The sequence below is a fragment of the Zootermopsis nevadensis genome, unplaced genomic scaffold (assembly GCF_977971745.1).
Source record: "Zootermopsis nevadensis isolate Lab colony 2312 unplaced genomic scaffold, Znev_1.0 Znev_ptg000002l, whole genome shotgun sequence".
Taxonomy (NCBI): domain Eukaryota; kingdom Metazoa; phylum Arthropoda; class Insecta; order Blattodea; family Termopsidae; genus Zootermopsis; species Zootermopsis nevadensis.
In genome coordinates this window covers 19,512,641-19,531,848 of record NW_028259134.1, presented here as the reverse complement: position 1 = coordinate 19,531,848, position 19,208 = coordinate 19,512,641, and the positions used below count along the sequence as shown (strand labels likewise).

At 40.0% G+C, this 19,208-nt stretch overlaps 2 protein-coding genes across 2 annotated transcripts in view; both read right to left on the bottom strand.

Annotated features, from left to right (window-relative positions):
* The window catches only part of LOC110838979 (ATP-dependent DNA helicase DDX31), a 108,157-nt gene that overhangs the window by 1,090 nt on the left and 87,859 nt on the right, over positions 1–19,208 (bottom strand). The window lies entirely within an intron of this gene.
* Positions 536–3,644, bottom strand: LOC110838981 (phenylalanine--tRNA ligase alpha subunit). Its single transcript, XM_022082706.2, has one exon. The coding sequence runs from the start codon at positions 3,341–3,343 to the stop codon at positions 1,859–1,861; it is 1,485 nt and encodes a 494-aa protein (XP_021938398.1). The 5' UTR covers positions 3,344–3,644; the 3' UTR covers positions 536–1,858.

The window sequence follows — 19,208 nt, the reverse complement described above, 5'->3', positions numbered from 1 at the left end:
CATTGCATTTTCATCAAATTAACGCATAATGGAGAAGTCATCTAACTATTCACCCTCAAAACTACTTAACGGGTTTTTATATTTTGTACTCTACTCTTACTTTTACTGGAGACTAGCACTCAAACTGCTTGGTGCATTTCATTTTGATTTATGAAGCCCAAATCAAACTTTTTATCATTTTCCTCAAAGAAAGCAATCACATAAAATATTAGTTCATAATGTAAAACCCTTCTTACATTGCTAAGTTTTAATAAACTGAAATAATTTTCTGCTGTGTAAAATGGTTGGCATTGCAATAATACATTTGTACCTACAATAAACACCAATGTGGAATGCAGAAACCCAAATAATGCAGTGTCATACACCCAACATCTATGACATCACTGCCACCATTCACATAGGTCAAGAGTCAAATTCTAGAGAATATGCAAGAATTATTATTATATGCATAGTTCCAAACATGTTTCTTAAATTTCTTAACCATTACAGTCAAAGACAAACAAGGCAGGATTAGAACTGAAAGAAACAAGTCAACTTCTGTACTACGTCAGTAATGTTCATTTATTGTGCAAAAACAAAAATACTATAAAGAAAAACACACAAGACCTATCAAATTCTAGTATGGAAGCTGATCCAGAAGAAAACACAGGGGAAAACAAAGTACATGTTCATGTGCAATCTACTGACTACAGAACAAAATCATAATGTAAACAAAGCTAATACAGTCCTTAAAAATGTAAAATTAAAATATTCGGGAAGAATAACAAACATTCAAAATTGTAAAGAATTCTGTCTTCTGGGTTGTTGTGCTGTGTAGTCTGGTCGATGATAACCAACGTTTCAGAGGTCATACTGCCTGATGACGGAGGCAGTATGACCTCTGAAACGTTAGTTAACATCGACCAGACTACACAGCACAACAACCCAGAAGACAGAATTCTTCATACTCACCGCTGTGAAAACCTCAAACCTTACATTCAAAATTGTATTTATAAAGAAATTACGAGCAGATTAACTTAGAGTAGCCTGCTACAATGCAGTTCAGATTTTGTTGTCTTCCCATCTATCTAAAAACATAATTATTAAAATATAAGAAACTGTAAAATAATTTATTTTTTCATACAGTTGTAAAACTGTCTCAAATATTAAGGGAAAAACACAAAATGAGGAAGTTTTAGAATAGGGAACAAAGGAGGATGATTGGACTATGAAGGTTGAGTGACAGGAACCTGGAGAAAACTGCATAATATACAGCTTCATAATGTGTATGCACCATCATAAATTTTTAAGCTTATGAAATCAAGGAGTATGAGATGAGTGGATCATGTGGAATGCTTTTTGAATACATGATTGAATATATACTGGCATAAACAGCTGTGTTTGATTTTAGAGTTAACTACCAATGCAGGAATTTGTTTAGGGTTCTACTATTAAAAACAACTAAAGGGAACTCCAAACATATTATAATGAGGGTTCTACTGTTACTTAATGAATTCTGACACGTATTTAAACCCAGGTTAGTAGACCATTCTCGGAGTAGTACAACCAAAGTTCCAACTAGCCAACCACAGAACACAGATTTCAATATAATTGCAGAGACTAAAAAACATATCATACCCATTAATCAAAAGTAAGACAGCAATGAGTATTAAAACTCGAAAGATAAATAACTTAATACAAGGGTAACAATGTGTTAGTGTGTTGCAACAACATTACTCCAAGAAATGAATGCTGAATGCCACATTTCATGCCCCCTGTAGGAATACTATTGTAACAGATGTAGCACAAGTGTGTGAGGAAGAGTTCCAATGACATAAAATTGCCAATCACCATGCATGACCATTGCTCTAAGACATTTCTACTTTTCAAGTCTACAGATTGGATTGTCATGAACCATTTGTATGTTCACTCTAGGACCAACAAGGTCACGGATATTGTTCAAACCATATTTGATCATAGTCGGTCGTTCTAAGGACAGTCCCCATGCAATTACATTTACATCTTCTGGAAGACTCATTGGCAGAAGCATTTCAGGCCGGAACACCCCAGAGTTACCAACTTCTATCCACTTATGTAGGCCAGTGTGGTAGCAGAAAATCTCCATGCTTGGTTCTGTGTATGGGTTATAAGCTGGTTTGAAGTTCAGTTGTGTAATGCCCAATTTCTTGAAGAATTCATACAGAGTACCTATCAAGTCTCCCAAAGTTAGATTATGGTCTACAATCAAACCCTCTACTTGATGGAACTCTGCCAGGTGAGTGGCGTCCAATGTTTCATTTCGGAAGACACGGTCGATGCTGAAATATTTTGCAGGATGAAATTCCTTCTGTGAAAGCTGATACAACATCCGTGCACTTACAGCTGTGGTATGTGTTCTCAATAGGTTCTTCTGGGCCTCTTCAATCTTCCATTCATAGCCATAACCCTGTGACCCATATCCACCTTCACTGTGTACCTGCTTCACATGTTCTAGGTAGTCAGAAGGAAACTTTGTGCTTAACTTGGGTTCAGAGATGAAGAATGTATCATGTGCATCCCTTGCTGGGTGTTGCTGGGGTTGAAAGAGAGCATCAAAATTCCAGAATGAACTCTCCACAAAATTGTTGGTTGGCATTTCAGAGAAACCCATCTCCAAGAAGATCTGACGAAACTCATCACGCACCTTAAGCAGAGTGTGTAGGTGTCCACGCTCTGGGGCAATACCTAAGGAATCCAAATTGTAAGGTTTGAACTTCCTCTCTTTCCAACAACCACTTGCAATCATTTCTTGTGTTAGCTCTGTTTCTGGTTTTTCCACAGATATACTAAAATCTACCCCTTTCCCTAACAGAAAGCTTTTTGTTACCACTTCCTGAAGAAGCCTTCTCTTCTTATATTCCTGTTTCTGTGCATCTGTGACTGCATTGGGAGTACTGCCCACAATGAGCTTTAGAGACTCTTGAACTGTGTCCTTAATGTCATCCACTTTTCTTCTTACAACTGCCTCTCCTGCATGTTTAGTAACTGTTATCCAACCTGATGACATTGCCTTACTGAATCCTACCTTGGCATTAGGGACAGTTTGCATAATGACTGACTGAGAAATTCCTTCTACTGGAACAGCATAGTAAACAAGGGCTTCATGGCTTCCTTTCTCTACAACTGTTTTCCCTTCATCTGTCAGTTCCCATCTTTTATGGATCTGCTGCTCTACTGTTATTAAATCACCTGCTGCTTGCAGACTTTTCACAGAGCCAACAACTTTCTGGTGATCTTCCTGCACGAATTCTGCCAGATCCAATGTATCAACACTTCCATGCTGATCTAGATATTCTAGTACCTTTTCACTTAAATCCGATGCCATTTCGTATTAGTTACCTGATGTATTGCTTTGAACATCAAGTGCTACAACCCCGTATGAACTAAATATATCAATATCACTGCATTACACGTGTTACAAGATAGCACATAACCTAACTCCTAGTTACATAGCAAACAAAGGTCAGCACTCTACCAACGTAAAAAAATAAATAGACGTACCATATTAGCAAAATAGTTTGAAGTTACGATGTTTAGAGTTAATTACAATGTTTCTTTCAAGAATACTAATAAACGAAAACGTACAATGATTGAATTTTTTATTTATTCTGTCCTAACCTCTCATTTTACATAAATATATCTGCTACTTATTAAATTTGAATTAGAAACTGATAAAATAAAATATGTTAAATTTCAACATACAATTCAGCAAATATAATTTGGGAACTTTACTGTGAATTCTTAATTGTGATGACCGTATGAATTAACAGTTCATTAAATTATCATTAATTTGCCTTAAATTCTACGTAGATCATAGATATAATATTCCAATATTGGCTACGCGTAACTGGGAATCGCGATCCATCGACACAAGCCTATGAAAGTTCACTATCTCCGTCAATAGATGGCAGAACAAACATAAAACTTAATTGTAATATATGTTTTCTTACACCTGGGCCTACACCTATGTATCAGGAATAAAAGTTACTGTTTCACATTACTTTCACATGGTATTACAAAACCCAAACAAACTAAAACGTTTTTTAATGTGCGTCATCATACACTAATTCAGCGCCTCATCATAGAAGTACTTATGATGATGATGATGATAACAGTAATAAGTTAAGAAATGTATCCATTCTTTGTTAACTCTCGAAGTCGGTACTTTGCAACACAGCCTGCCAACCGCACAGAAAATATATAAAAAAATTAGTGGAAAAAATAAATAGTGCCAAACTTTTTGTTCGGTACTACCGTTAGCAATAAACGAGAGAGGGATGATACTTCACTTTGTAGCAGCACTGCACACATTTTCCATATGCTGTGTTCGCAATTTTGAGCACCTCATCGGCGTTGATGTTAATTTATGACTGATACAAATAAATGAGCCATCCAAACGCCAACTCTAGGAAGTTAACAGAATTATTTAACTGTGTACAGGCTGCGAAATTAGTGATATAACGAAGTTAACATTTTACCATTGGCAAACTTGTATAATCTATCGTTGGAAAACTATTTATACAATGTCTGTTTTTTTATGCAATTCTGCATAACTCAATGGTCTATATATTAAATGATTGTTGTTACAAGTATATTATTTCACATATAAACATACAAACATTTTCCCAAACAAACATTACTACTGAGAGGAATTTTACTGGCAGGTAAATTAATAATTTATTTTTAAGATCTCAGATCTCAAGAAGTTGACGATGTCGATGTTGGTCTTCTGGGTAGTAACGTCGTGTGGACATAACTAGCTAATTGTGTTAACTTCCTAGAGTTGACGTGTGCTAAGCATCCCACAGACAGGTTTCCTTGAAAGAAGCTACTCGCTTATTTACTCTTTCCCCATGTGGGCTAGTATTCTTCATGTTCGTAATCTACTACCAGTAACATAACGTGGTGTTGGTACGCCGATGTAAGCCTGTATTCACTATGTTTATAAACTTATTTTATATAATTTATATCTTAATTGCGTCATGTTTGTGTTTTATTGATACAATATTTTTATTTTCCGTCTATACACAAACTTAAAATAATGTTGTTTAAAATTATCTGAAATTATAACATTCTCATTAGACACTGCATCATGTTTAAAAAAAAAAATGTAACATGATGCAGTGTCTAATGAGAATGTTATAATTTTAGATAATTTTAAACAACATTATTTTAAGTTTGTGTATAGACAGAAAATAAAAATATTATTTTATATATTTTGCAAACTGCAAAGTTTCGATTCTTTGTTCACACAGTCAAATGTTGGCAATGAAACGTTTTCTATAAGGGCCTAATAATTAGTAGAAACGTCTCGTTAAGATATCGTCATCGATTGTTTCACGTGCTAAAATTCTTTTTAAAAATACTCTTTAAAAACATGACGCTTTTAACTTATTATAGAAAATGAAATCTTCCATCATTCTCGTTCTCTTACAACTATTATTGTCTTGTGCTAGGTTACTGACTTTCACTTCTTTTTGTGTGTGAAATCTTCTGTATTTTAGCATTTAATTCTAAATCCCATCTCTCAATTGTGCTTTTAATTACCTATTCTTGCCTAATTTTCATTGCTATGTTTGTGTTCTTCACATAATTCTGAGGAATGAACTGAACTGCTGGTTTACAGTTTCGAAAGTGAGGCAAACTGCAGTGACGTGGTGGGGTCTGGCAAATACCACTATCATTAACCATTGGTCCATCACCAAAACGATGAGTAGCGATCTGTAAATTAAAATACTTTCCAGTCGCTTAATACAGGACACGCAAATCGCTGTATTCCCATTTCACTTTTGTGAGGAGCGCACAAAATCCTCAGTGCCTGTGAGACACTTACGTCTCTATTGGGAACACTGACCAGTTTAATCTGAGAAATCCCGCAGCAATGTTGATGTTTATAATGCAGCGACATGCTTGAGTGAAAAAATCTTTGGGGTCTGTAAAACCCCATCACACAATAGACATCCCTAAAATGATCATTGGTCCATTGGTTGTGTTGTGAGGGTGTGAAGAGCCCCCTAGTACATTTGCTGTTTGCAGAACAGTGACTTGATTGCTGGTCGGAGGTTACAGGACTGTATTCTCATATTATAGCGGAGGCTAGAGGGGGTCTTATAAAGTAACCTAAATACAAAATCCACCACGGAGTTTCTCTGACCCCGCCGATTAAGATCCGCTTACTTATTAACAACACAATGTATACAAATGTGCTGAGTGCCTCGTGGACTTGCAAATGAAACCAATTAAATGTAAGGAAGGATGCAATTACGCTCGTTTCGTGATCTGGTCCCACATTTAACTTTTTAAACAGGCAGCATAAGACGATAACGCACGCATGAATAATGCAGCAGCATCAGTGACTTTCTGTTCAGAATTAATCGATGTTCTCGCTACGAAGATTCGATTCTTTGAGGAGTTCAACAGAAAACAACATAACGCACAGTCTCTTACTAGAGAGGCGGGTTGCGTTCTCTTCGAACAGAACATCGATATGGTTCTGATACAATAAGACATAGGTTTTACCTTCGACAATTCTGAGTTCGTATCTTATCTTGGTACAACTTGTACCAGCAAGAAACCAGTTGAGGAATGGTATGACAGATTACTTCACACCGGTATTGTCAAGAGTAGGGATCTCAGTGTTTCTAATCCTAGTACGAAGATGACTGTCTTCTGGGATGTTGCGCCGATGTTGCAGAGATATTTATTGTCTCAATTATGAGGGAGATACTCCTGATAAAGGACGCAGTAAGTACATCTGAAACATCGGTAAATTTATACCAGACTACACGGCACAACTTCTCAGAAGACAAGTCATCTTGACAGTCGTCGCTAAAGGAACCCGAAAACTTGCCTTGCATTTGTATGTTTGGGGGAAAATAAATAAATCTATGTACAGGGAAACGTGACCGATCCACACGCGTGTTCAAATTAGGGTTCTAAAATATTAAAGCTGTGTTTTTCAACCGGTTCAAGCTTTAGCCAAGCGAGCGAGGCTCTGATTAGAAAAATAATTACATAAAATTAGGTATGCAAATTAAAAAATCTAGTAAATGTTTTATCACATTATTACCCGCAACTGAGTAGCCTATATTTTAGTAATTAGCCAAACCACATCGTCTTTCTGTTAGCGATAAATTTATATTTCTATACAATAAATGACATTACTAAAAATAGTTGTATTCTTTTTATAAATTTTAGTTCTATATTATAATTCTAGTGTGCTGGAAAAAGAAAAGATCATGTTAAATGTACCACGGGCACCAAAAAATTGAGAGTCACTATATTAAACCGACAACACTACCTTCATACCGGGATGGAAAAGCGATTGGTAATTTGTAGGAGTCCGCAGGCAAATCCATCGGTTTCCTGAACTGAAAGACTACAGACGCAAAGTTGCGAACCACGTAAACCAGAAAACAAACTCACAGGGAAAACTAACTTTAACACTTTGCCGTCGTCACATTTTAAGTAGCCCATGAATGGAAAATTATGATCTTTGAGAAATTAAATCGTCATTGCTTTCACAATAAGTTACGACGTCGACTTTCTTTTACAAGTCAGACCCAAAATTCTCTGACGGAGCAAAGGTAACCATTAACACCAAATGATGTAACGCTCAATAACTCGGGCTTTAGCCCGCAGGAGCTATTTATATGTTTCTTTCGGTCCTGGGATCGTTTCTTTAAACAGACATACTGAGCTTTGTAACCGGGGACGCGGGGTGTTTTATGGGAGATGGGAACAGAGTTTTCACATGTTCTTTTCCGTTATTTGAAAGGAGTGCGTGTGTTTTTGGACGTTCGTGACTGTCCTCATAGACCTGTAGATGTAACAACGGCTCTACAACCAATAAGACAGTCATCTTCGTACTCACCGCCGTGAAAACCTCACATCCTACTTAATACATTTTACTCTCAGACTTCCTGTGTTGCTAGAACAATAAACTATAAAGTCCAACATTATTCGTATAAACAATTAAAGAACTTTATGACCAATGAAATGCGCAAAACAGGAAAGAACGCATTACAATAAGATAAGTGAACCTTCTGTAATTTGTTTGGATAAACTTCGAGATTTATAGTTGTAACCTAATGTCCCCCGAACGGAACTCTAGAAGGTTAACAGTCTTTCCCGTTTCTCACCGGGAAACTTCAACAAATTCCCACAATCTCTGGAGATTCGCCTTTTGGTTCTTGTGCAATACCTCTCCTCCCTAAAACCAAATTCGGTGCCATTTTTACAGCAATCATGACTGATATATTTGTTTCATCACAAAAACTAGCGTCAGTATGAATACTAAACCTGTGTTAGTCAAGCTTTTCTTATGCTAGTGTAAGGTAATATGCGTTTAAAGGTATTAGGAATAACTATAAGACGGCGTTTCTCTAAGTACCACAACCAAAGTTAGCCTAGACGGACGTAGAATGTCCTTATTGATGCATAACAATGCATTATGTGTCAGTGGTGGGGAGATGGAAGAATCCGTATCTTTACAGACCTGGACTAAGTCCAGAGTTTGCTTCAGAAATGATTAGGTTTGGCTCCTGATATTGTTTCGCCGTTTACATATCGATTTGATCTCTCCACGCCATTCACGTAACAGCTGACTGTCATAGAGCTTTCGTTGCGTGTCAACACGCGAAAGCTTTCATCCTAACGATCAGCGCAAATCATTAGCGGTTACAGTATTTTCCGCCAGAACAAAGGGCGATCGGTGACGTCATGATGGCGGGAAACAGATGGGCGCGCGATGAATGATGGGAAACAAACCATACACGCCACGCGTCGAAAAGCTGCATCTAGTTAATTTGCGGTATTATCATTATTATTGTGACAAATGATTATCACTGTGTGTGGCGTGTAACCACTCAATACAATTACAATGCACATTAGGAATTTTTGTGCTTCACAATAAATCGCAAGCAAAAATCGAAATATTCGTCCAAAAAGCGATTTTAGGCGACACGGTGTGTGCTGGTGCCTGCCGGCGGTTACGTGAACTGCAAACAAGAGAGCAGCAGCTGGCGAGGTGGAGAGAACAAATTAATGTGCATTGTGGGGAAACAATGCGCCTGCCACCACAACAATTAGCCGCAGTCAGGCAGGAAATATTCCACTTGATCACCGCGAGATTTGAACAGCGCTTCCGTTGCGTGCCGGGTGTTCGCAAAACGTGGGGCACTCGACACGAGTTGGGGGAGAAGCGTGTTAGATGTGGAAACAGGAAACAAGCACAAAACTGTAGAGGAATTGTGTGAAGCTGTAAAAGAAATTTTCTTTCAGAAAAAGGAAATTCGAGAGGCGACGTATGTCAGGATCCCACTCTAAATGTTGCATAATACTAGACGATGCTTAGTAGTGGTGAATACAGAGAAAAATAAACTGAGTCAGTGAGGGGTTCGAATTCAGATGAAGGCATATCTGGCTAATATGAGTACTGTGATATCCTGCCCTTGCCTTGCGATGGGCCGATCTACAGCCAGTCTAACCTAACCTAACCAACCTAACTTAACCAGTCTAACCCAACCAGTCTAACCTAACCAACCTAACCCAACCAGTCTAACCTAATCTAACCTAACCTAACTTAACCAGTCTAACCCAACCAGTCTAACCCAACCAGTCTAACCTAACCTAACCAACCTAACCTAACCAACCTAATCAACCTAACCCAACCACTCTAACCTAACCTAACCAACCTAACCCAACCAGTCTAACCTAACCTAACCAACCTAATCAACCTAACCCAACCAGTCTAACCTAACCTAACCAACCTAACCTACCTAATCAACCTAACCCAACCAGTCTAACCTAACTTAACCAACCTAACCTAACCTAACCTAACCAACCTAACCCAACCAGTCTAACCCAACCTAACCTAACCAACCTAATCAACCTAACCCAACCAGTCTAACCTAACCTAACCAACCTAACCTAACCTAACCTAACCTAACCTAAGCAATCTAACCTAACCAACCTAACCCAACCAGTCTAACCCAACATAACCTAACCAACCTAACCAACCTAACCGAGCCCACCTACAAACGAGCAAAGGTTTCGTAAAGTCTTGACTGATTCTGAATTGTGACTGGCTAGAGGGACTTAAGTTAAGAAAGCTAAAGAAGAAACAGCCGCCCTGCTTCTACTTACATCCACGATGAAGGCCTATTTACAGGCTATATGTCAACAGGAGCGAATATGATAAATAAAGCGACGCGTCACAAGGCACGTGAGCAGCTCTAAGTTGAAAGAAAGGAAGCAACGAAGAAAACAATGAAGAAAGAAATAAACAAAGACATAAATAGAGGAAGGAAGGAAGAAAGAAAGAAAGAAAGACACTGCAATAGTTACGAGAGTGGCTGTGCCAAGAAGCAGGGCGATGAATCAAGAAGCAAATGTGTTATTGTTCCAGAGACTGCACGCGCCAAACGCTCGCGTTTTCGGGCCTTCCAAGTCCTAAAGCGGAGCGTCCGACAGCCACTTCTATTTAAACCTCAGTCGTTATGTGATTAGGTCGAAAAGAACAGCCACCCGTCTGCAACAGCAACTCGAGAGTGGTTAAGACTCTTGGCTTATGTGTGAAAAGTACCGAGTTCGAATCTTGGCTATTCTGACATCTCCGTGTTCAACCTCGGTCACATCAAGTAAATGCTAAGACAGATCCTTAAATAGGCTACAACCACATCCTTCCACAAATTTCCTTTTAAAAAAGGCAATTATAAAATATTTACGGGTCTACTCCGTATTGGAATAAGCCTACATGTTTCCACCCTTTACTCAGATCCACATTTATTTTAATTTGATAGCCATCCCTTTGAAATGAGATAGAAATGGAGTAAACTGCCTTCACTCGAAAAAGAGCTGGGACACAAACCCACGATCCTAGTGGTTTCTGCTGATACGCCTTATTTTTCGACATGGTAGCGTTAAACGTCCGTCTCTAGTATTCACTTCTTAAAAACTGATTTTGTTCTGATATTCACTGACGACACTTTGTTTATCTGAGTGATCACTCATTGTCCTGTCTGCATAGACACTCACAGAGAGTCTACAGAACTTATGCAGAGTGCCTATAGTCTACACGCACCTACAGAATGCTGTATAATCTGCACACCTTGAGGTGGATTACAGTCTACACATAAAGAGGACTGGCTTCATAGTCTACATGCACCACGTGATGGCTGATTCTGCTGTGTAGGGGTGCGATGCAAGCCGTCATGCGCCATTAACCCTCAGTTAACAGCTCGCACTGCGAGGGTTGTCACGTGACAATGTACTTTACAATTCTGTCTAGCGTGAAACATTGTTAATGTGCTCAGCTACATGCTTTCTTTATTGTGGAACTGTGGCCCCCATGTTGTGAACTCGCTACTTCAAGGGGCGACCAACTTCAGTTCTAGTCATGTCTCATCTACTGTCGTGAGTTTGGCAGGGGAAACGGGAAAGTGGATTTTCAGCCTGAAACCAGTCGCTACCTGCCTCAGTGGTTGGCAGCACTGGCCAGTTGGCAGATGCTGCCTTATATCGATATCACTGCATCTTTTTTTGCTCTCCAGCAATGACACACATTCCCAGGGGTCCACTTCTTTGTGGTGCGGACCGTTTCATTACGGGGGCGGGGCGCAGTGGCGCCGACTGGCGGCAGCCGCTCTAATTAATACGATTTCTTCTGACTGTGCCATGGGAATCTGCTGATTCGAGAAAAGCAAAGAAAAGAAAGAACACAAGAAAGAAAGAAGGAAGGAAAGGAATATGTCTGCTACCTGTTCCGAGCTCCACCTCGCTTCTTAAATGCAGGCCTTCACGCAGGGAACAAAAAGAAACGGAGATTGACAATGTAGAGGGTTTCCTTCAAGAAAAGTAAGACAGAAATTTGGACACTCAGGAAAATAGTTCTGATCAGATGACAGCACGATGTCTCCTGACGTTGCTGATGTGAATAAGAAACTGCGCAGTTGATATGGCGTCACTAAACAAAGTACGAACCAACGTTTGGATAACAGATTACTATTGCGTGGAGTAAATTATTATTTTTTATTGTTATTATTATTTATTTGACTGCAAATGGGTTTTTACCCGGTGGCAGTGGTCCTACAATAAGACACAACAGAACAATGAGACAGAACAAAACAGTAAGACAAAACAAAAACAATAAGACACAACAAAACAATGAGACACAACAAAAACAATAAGACACAACAAAACAGTAAGACAAAACAAAAACAATAAGACACAACAAAAACAATGAGACACAACAAAACAATGAGACACAACAAAAACAATAAGACACAACAAAACAGTAAGACAAAACAAAAACAATAAGACACAACAAAAACAATAAGAAACAACAGAACAGTAAGACACAACAAAACAGTAAGACAAAACAAAAACAATAAGACACAACAAAACAGTAAGACAAAACAAAAACAATGAGACACAACAAAACAATAAGACACAACAAAAACAATAAGACAACAAAACAGTAAGACAAAACAAAAACAATAAGACACAACAAAAACAATGAGACACAACAAAACAATAAGACACAAATAACATAAGACACAACAAAAACAATAAGAAACAACAAAACAATGAGACACAACAAAACAGTAAGACAAAACAAAAACAATAAGACACAACAAAACAATGAGACACAACAAAACAGTAAGACAAAACAAAAACAATAAGACACAACAAAACAGTAAGACAAAACAAAAACAATGAGACACAACAAAACAATGAGACACAACAAAAACAATAAGACACAACAAAACAGTAAGACAAAACAAAAACAATAAGACACAACAAAACAATCGGGTGAATAAAAAGGGAGAATCCTTTGTCTTCCAGTCTGATACAAACAGACGCAAAGATTAAAAAGCACAAAACTGTAATTTCACCTGGCGTTCTGTATCCCACGTTAAAGTGAAAACACGGAGTGAGGCGAAAACAAGGACCTGAGAGCGATGGAGTGGCAAGGACGTGGAGAGAACATATCACTAGAAGACCTAGACGTAGACGGAAGGACAATATTGAAATATAGCTCAAGTTAACAGGACTACATAGGGACACGTGGCGGGCTCTTGTGAGCACGGCAATGAACCTTCGGGTCACATAAAACACGAATATATTTTACTTTATTAACTGTCATTTTATCGAGGACTGAGCTCTGTGCAGTTAGGAAAGGGATTCTGTTGCAGAAGCCACTCATGCGCTCAATCATGCGTGTGACTGAGTAAAACTGGAGCACTTCCCCCTGTCCCCCGCCCCAATAGTGGAGTAACACTCCATTCCGTAATAAAACTATCATGAACACCCTCAAGTACATGACTTGACAAACAACAGAGCATTGTGGGAACGAAATGACTATCGACAAGCGACGGTGGCGCCGCCATTGTAACCTATCCATTAGGGCAGGCAACTGTTCTTTATTTGGCAAATTAATGGTTGTTAGGGGCGGCAGGGAAGTGGATATAAAATTATAGCGGGGGCTGCTTCAAATCTAAACACCCCTAAAGCTACAGTAAATTACAGCTAGCGTCACGTGGCTGCCAATTGACTTCCTGCAGCACACAAAAAAGGGACCGAGCGGGCTGCATAACCTCGGTGTGTGTCTGCGGTTCGGATCTGAATCGACGTATCCTGTAGCTTCAACGGTGGGTTCTGCTGCGTATCGCTGGATTTACGTGTAAACACTTGTTCTGTACGATCAACACACGTTGACGCATGGGAATACAAATTCTGTTTGGCGTTCTTTACGCAGGCAAACATTTGCATGTGACATATGCTAAATCGTGGAGACAAAGTGCAAAATTGGGCCTTATGTAGCTTCAACAGCTGCCTCACTACCTTTCATATCTAATTACATATTTACGACACAACAGTCCATAATGTCTGAAAAATTTATTTATTTGTGGTGTAGGCCTATTTAACGACGACAGTTCAGACTGTAAAGCACTGAACGATAGTTGATAGATGAATAATGAATTGGAAGGGATGTGATAGGTAGCGATGACAGCATTGCACTATCCTGGAGGAAATAGACGAAAAATATCAGACAAGGTAACCTCTTTCGAGACCGAGATTCGAAGCTGGTCCTCCCGAAAACGAAGCAGGAATACCAACCACTCGGCTCATTCCGTTAGTTAAAATCAGTAGATAAATATTTTGTGAGTTAGATTAGAATAGTAGAGAAGATGAATGCGACAACTGTGCTACGTTTTGGACACAGAAATTTCGGAAGGGTCGGAGTAAAGAACGCCTGTTCCAGTGTTTTCAGAGTCTGGTGCGATTGTAGTAACGCTGACTGTCGACAACCGAGCGTAGCCATGATCACTGTAAACTGCACGTGTCGAGATCAGGAGGGAAAGTTGTTTGTTGTTGAAATAAACAAAATTTTGTTACAAATTAACGTAGACACAAGTAGTATCGATTAACTGCTGAAACAGTCATGACCGAAAATATCACAGCAATTTACTGCGAGAACGCAAATGAAACTATTATTTGCATTTCGTCGCTTGTTGAAATCAGACTGAAATTTCAACCCCGATCCGTCACGATGTATAACTGTTCAAATCGAAGTCTGCCAAATCGAACGTGGTCAAATAGTCAGCACTCCAACTTCGTATTAGAGAAGTCCTGGGTTCAAATTTAGGTCCGGAGACAGGTAACCCTGGCGAAAATTGTTCAAGGCTCTTGTCAGTCCCCCAAGCAGATCCAAATATAATACCTTAAATTAGGCCACGACTACTTCCTTCCATATCCTTTCCAAATCAATATTTATTAATCATTTTATCATTCGACATTTGTCTGTACCATCCAGCTACTCACATAGTCATTAAAGCTACGAATAAACACAACAGATCTCTTATCAATTGGGATGGATGAGAAAGGAAGAGTCACGATAGTATATTACCTCACATTAGATGGAAGGACTGAGGAAAACAACGTGAAGTTCACCGATGAGCAGGTAGGAAGCTGTTACCTCAGACGAAGTCTGTACCGGAGATTAGCACAAAACCTTGCAGACAGGCGCCTTTCAATGACCGCAGATCACTAAGCTACAGAATTTTGAATTCGATTTAAATGGCCGACGATAGCTATGTACGTACGCCTGGCAGCAAGAGAGAAATCGATGCGAGATTGTTTGTGTCCGTTAATTACCGCCCGCTAACAGCACAATGTAAACTTATTTCCGTTGAGCGACGCCATGTATTCAATTTGTGGGGCATTGTGCGGCCAGCGCGTGGTTCACACGCGAGCGACTCAGCACAATCGACACATACGGAGGTCAGTACATAAAACTCAATTAGGATTTCATCGAGTTTCTAAGAACCACTCACAAAACAAAAACGGATACTTGAGGAAGCACGCACGCCTCACTAAGGTGAGGAACGCCACTGTGTCCGCATGTAAAACGGACGTAGCGTGAAGCACTATCTAACGTTACTCCCGCGTAGGGAAAATTGTGTGGGGCTCAATAAGAGAGCAATGCCTGTTGCAGAGAGTTAGGTTTGTAAGCAGAAAGAAGGTTACGTGTTACTGTCAGTAAGACAGTTGTAGAAATCTTCACTCACTATAGGGAATTGGTAGTTCTGTTCAATCACCATTACTGAACACACTTGTATTAGTTGAACAACATTTCATAGACTATTTAATCGTCTTATCAGAAGTTGGTCTAGCTGTTAGAACGCTGGCCTTGTAATCCTGGGGTCTCGGGTTCGATTCCCGGCGGTGCCCGAATTTATAACTTGTGTTGGGCAAGGCCGTGGTCTAGGCAACACGGAGTTTTCCTCCGGGGGCTTCCCCGGTTTCTCCGTGGCATCCCAACGATTTCTCCATTCACACACAGAAGAAGGCAATGGCAAACCACTTCTGGATCATCTGCCAAGAACGTATATGAACAGGTCCCAGTCCGAGAAAAGGATGGAAGGATCCTGTTCATATGGACCTGTCGTCAGACAGAACACTAAATAATAATAAGATGAGGTGGTCTAGCGGTTAGAACGCTGGCCTTGTAATCATGGGGTCTCGGGTTCGATTCCCGGCGGTGCCCGAATTTATAACTTGTGTTGGGCAAGGCCGTGGTCTAGGCAACACGGAGTTTTCCTCCGGGGGCTTCCCCGGTTTCTCCGTGGCATCCCAACGATTTCTCCATTCACACACAGAAGAAGGCAATGGCAAACCACTTCTGGATCATCTGCCAAGAACTTATATGAACAGGTCCCAGTCCGAGAAAAGGATGGAAGGTTCCTGTTCATATGGACCTGTCGTCAGACAGAACACTAAATAAAATAAGTAATCATCATCAGGTTCGTTATATTTTGTATGAAAAGATTTTTAACTAGTGGTCTATTGAAATTCAATTGAACAAAATAAGATAACATGTTTGAGTCTTTAAAATGTTTAATAATTCCTTTGGCCGAAGTTTTTGTGATGTACGTTTTAGAATTTTGTCGTTTTGATTACAAATATTTGTGGTCGCTGTGCAGTGACTTAGGTCTGTACACAGCACAAAAATACGTAAGGAGCCTGACGATGACTAGATTCTAATCGAAACGTGTTGCTCAGGAAATAATTTTCAGAATGTTAACACGTTTCGGGTTCATAACCACAAGCAGGAGAAAAAGACGGGAATCACTGTCGAGTTCCGACACAACGGTAGGGGCCTTTCCTCATGTGAACTGCGCTTTCACTCCGCTAATATTTAATATCAGCACCTCCTCGTGTGAATCGCGCTGCTACCGCCCTTTTGTGGTAACGCGGAGTCAGATGGGGCAGTTCCCACGCAAAGCCAAGTGTAAAATCATTTCCCCCAATTTATCTCTCACCTTTTTTTATCACGCATTGTGTTTCCACTCTTTGATACGGTTATTGGTCTTAACAAACAAATCGATTGTGAATACTTAATGTCCGCACGCTCCACTAGCTTCTATTGTTTTCAATCCTTGGAGGCCCGCGCCTCGAAGCCCGAGGGTTTATTACTTTTAAGTTCATAAGTTGGCAGCCATTAATAACGCGCCAGGCTTGTAATTCGCTGTTTGTTTTTCCAAGGCGAGTATCGGGAAAGAAATCAAGACGGCTACAGAACGCCAGCGACACGCTGCTCCTAACGAAATGATTATTAACATCATCATCATTACTATTATATCTTTATTGTTATTAATTCAACTGTGTTCACAAGAGCCAGGAAGTGGATCCAATTCTGAGCCAGCTGAATCCATCCCACAACTTAGGTCTTTAGGAACAATTTTAATATTGAATACAAATTTTCTTGGATATTATCCATCGTCTAGTAAATATAAAACGTAAAACGACGTTTCGGAGATGGGACTAGGGATCAGCTCTATCTAGTTGGCCCAACTGTGTAGGAACCTGAAGACGGAGATAGAGTCCCATCTCCGAAACGTCGTTTTACGTTTTATATTTACTAGACGATGGATAATATCCAAGAAAATTTTTATTCAATTGACTCTTCACCATCGTCAAGAAGTTTTAGATTTGATATAATTTTAATATTATAGACTTGAGGTTCTCACAGCGGTGAGTTTGAAGATTTCCGTCTGTGTAGTCTGGTCGATGTTTACCAACGTCTCAGAGATCATACTGCCTCCATCATCAGGGCGATGAGTATGAAGATTTCTGTCTTCTGGGTTGTTGCGCTGTGTAGTCTGGTCGATGTTAACCAACGTTTCAGAGGTCATACTGCCTCCGTCATCAGGGCGATGAGTATGAAGATTTCTGTCTTCTGGGTTGTTGCGCTGTGTAGTCTGGTAGATGTTAACCAACGTTTCAGAGGTCATACTGCCTCCGTCATCAGGGCGATGAGTATGAAGATTTCCGTCTTCTGGGTTGTTGCGCTGTGTAGTCTGGTCGATGTTAACCAACGTTTCAGAGGTCATACTGCCTCCGTCATCAGGGCGATGAGTATGAAGATTTCTGTCTTCTGGGTTGTTGCGCTGTGTAGTCTGGTAGATGTTAACCAACGTTTCAGAGGTCATACTGCCTCCGTCATCAGGGCGATGAGTATGAAGATTTCCGTCTTCTGGGTTGTTGCGCTGTGTAGTCTGGTCGATGTTTACCAACGTTTCAGAGGTCATACTGCCTCCGTCATCAGGGCGATGAAGATTTCTGTCTTCTGGGTTGTTGCGCTGTGTAGTGTGGTCGATGTTTATCAACGTCTCACAGGTCATACTACCTCCGTTCACCTGTCGCCCTGATGACGGAGGCAGTATGACCTCTGAAACGTTGGTAAACATCTACCAGACTACACAGCGCAACAACCCAGAAGACGAAAATCATCAATTTTAATATTATACTTTCATCCAGTTCTCTCTTCACGTCAGTTTTCCCGATTGTCTCACATTATTTGATTTTGATTTCATATCCTTAAAAAAATTTCTTGATAAGAGTAAAATACATAATAAGAGCATTGCAAACTGCCAACATACCGAGAACGTCCGTCCGTTTGTTTGTTTGTTTGTTGGTATAAGAGGGTTGTTCATGTCCTGATGTAACAGGGCTTCACTGTGAACTTACTGATTAAGTTTCTTTGTTAAGGTATCGGCATCGCGGCCTGGAGACACATTAATATTCTGTTGTTGAGTAATCGTTCGTCTTGCGCCGTCTGCTGTGGCGAAGAGACACGATCGCTAGTATGGAACAGCTGAAAGACATCGCGCGCTTGGTATTCATGGCTTGGGAATTGTGCAGCCACATCGCGACGAGCCTGATTCAGGGACAGTCCCTGCCACGACGCAGTAGACCGCCAGACACACAGTCAAGGCGACACGTCCCGCTGGCGTGTTCCATTTCACAATGGACGCGACTGTACAGGGGTGCGAGCAGTAATCTGCATACCGAGATTAGACAAGACACCGCTCAATTCTCTTTTTAAACTTGTTCCAGAAGCAAGCGGGAAAGTTCATTCGATGCTTTCTAAGAGTGGGCGTACGCACGACCGGTTGTGACCAATCAGATTCATCCGTACGTTTGTTTGTGAACAGGGCGATACAAAAAGTATGTTTCAGCCTATGATAGTCGGGTTTTAAAGGCAACTGGATTTTAAAAAAACGCGATTTTCGTGCACAGAGCAACCCAACGAAAGTATTCGACCACAGGAACAAATCTATAACAGGGTGTTTCGTAAAATATGTTAAAAAAATTCGTAAGATTTTTATTCTTTTGAAACGGTG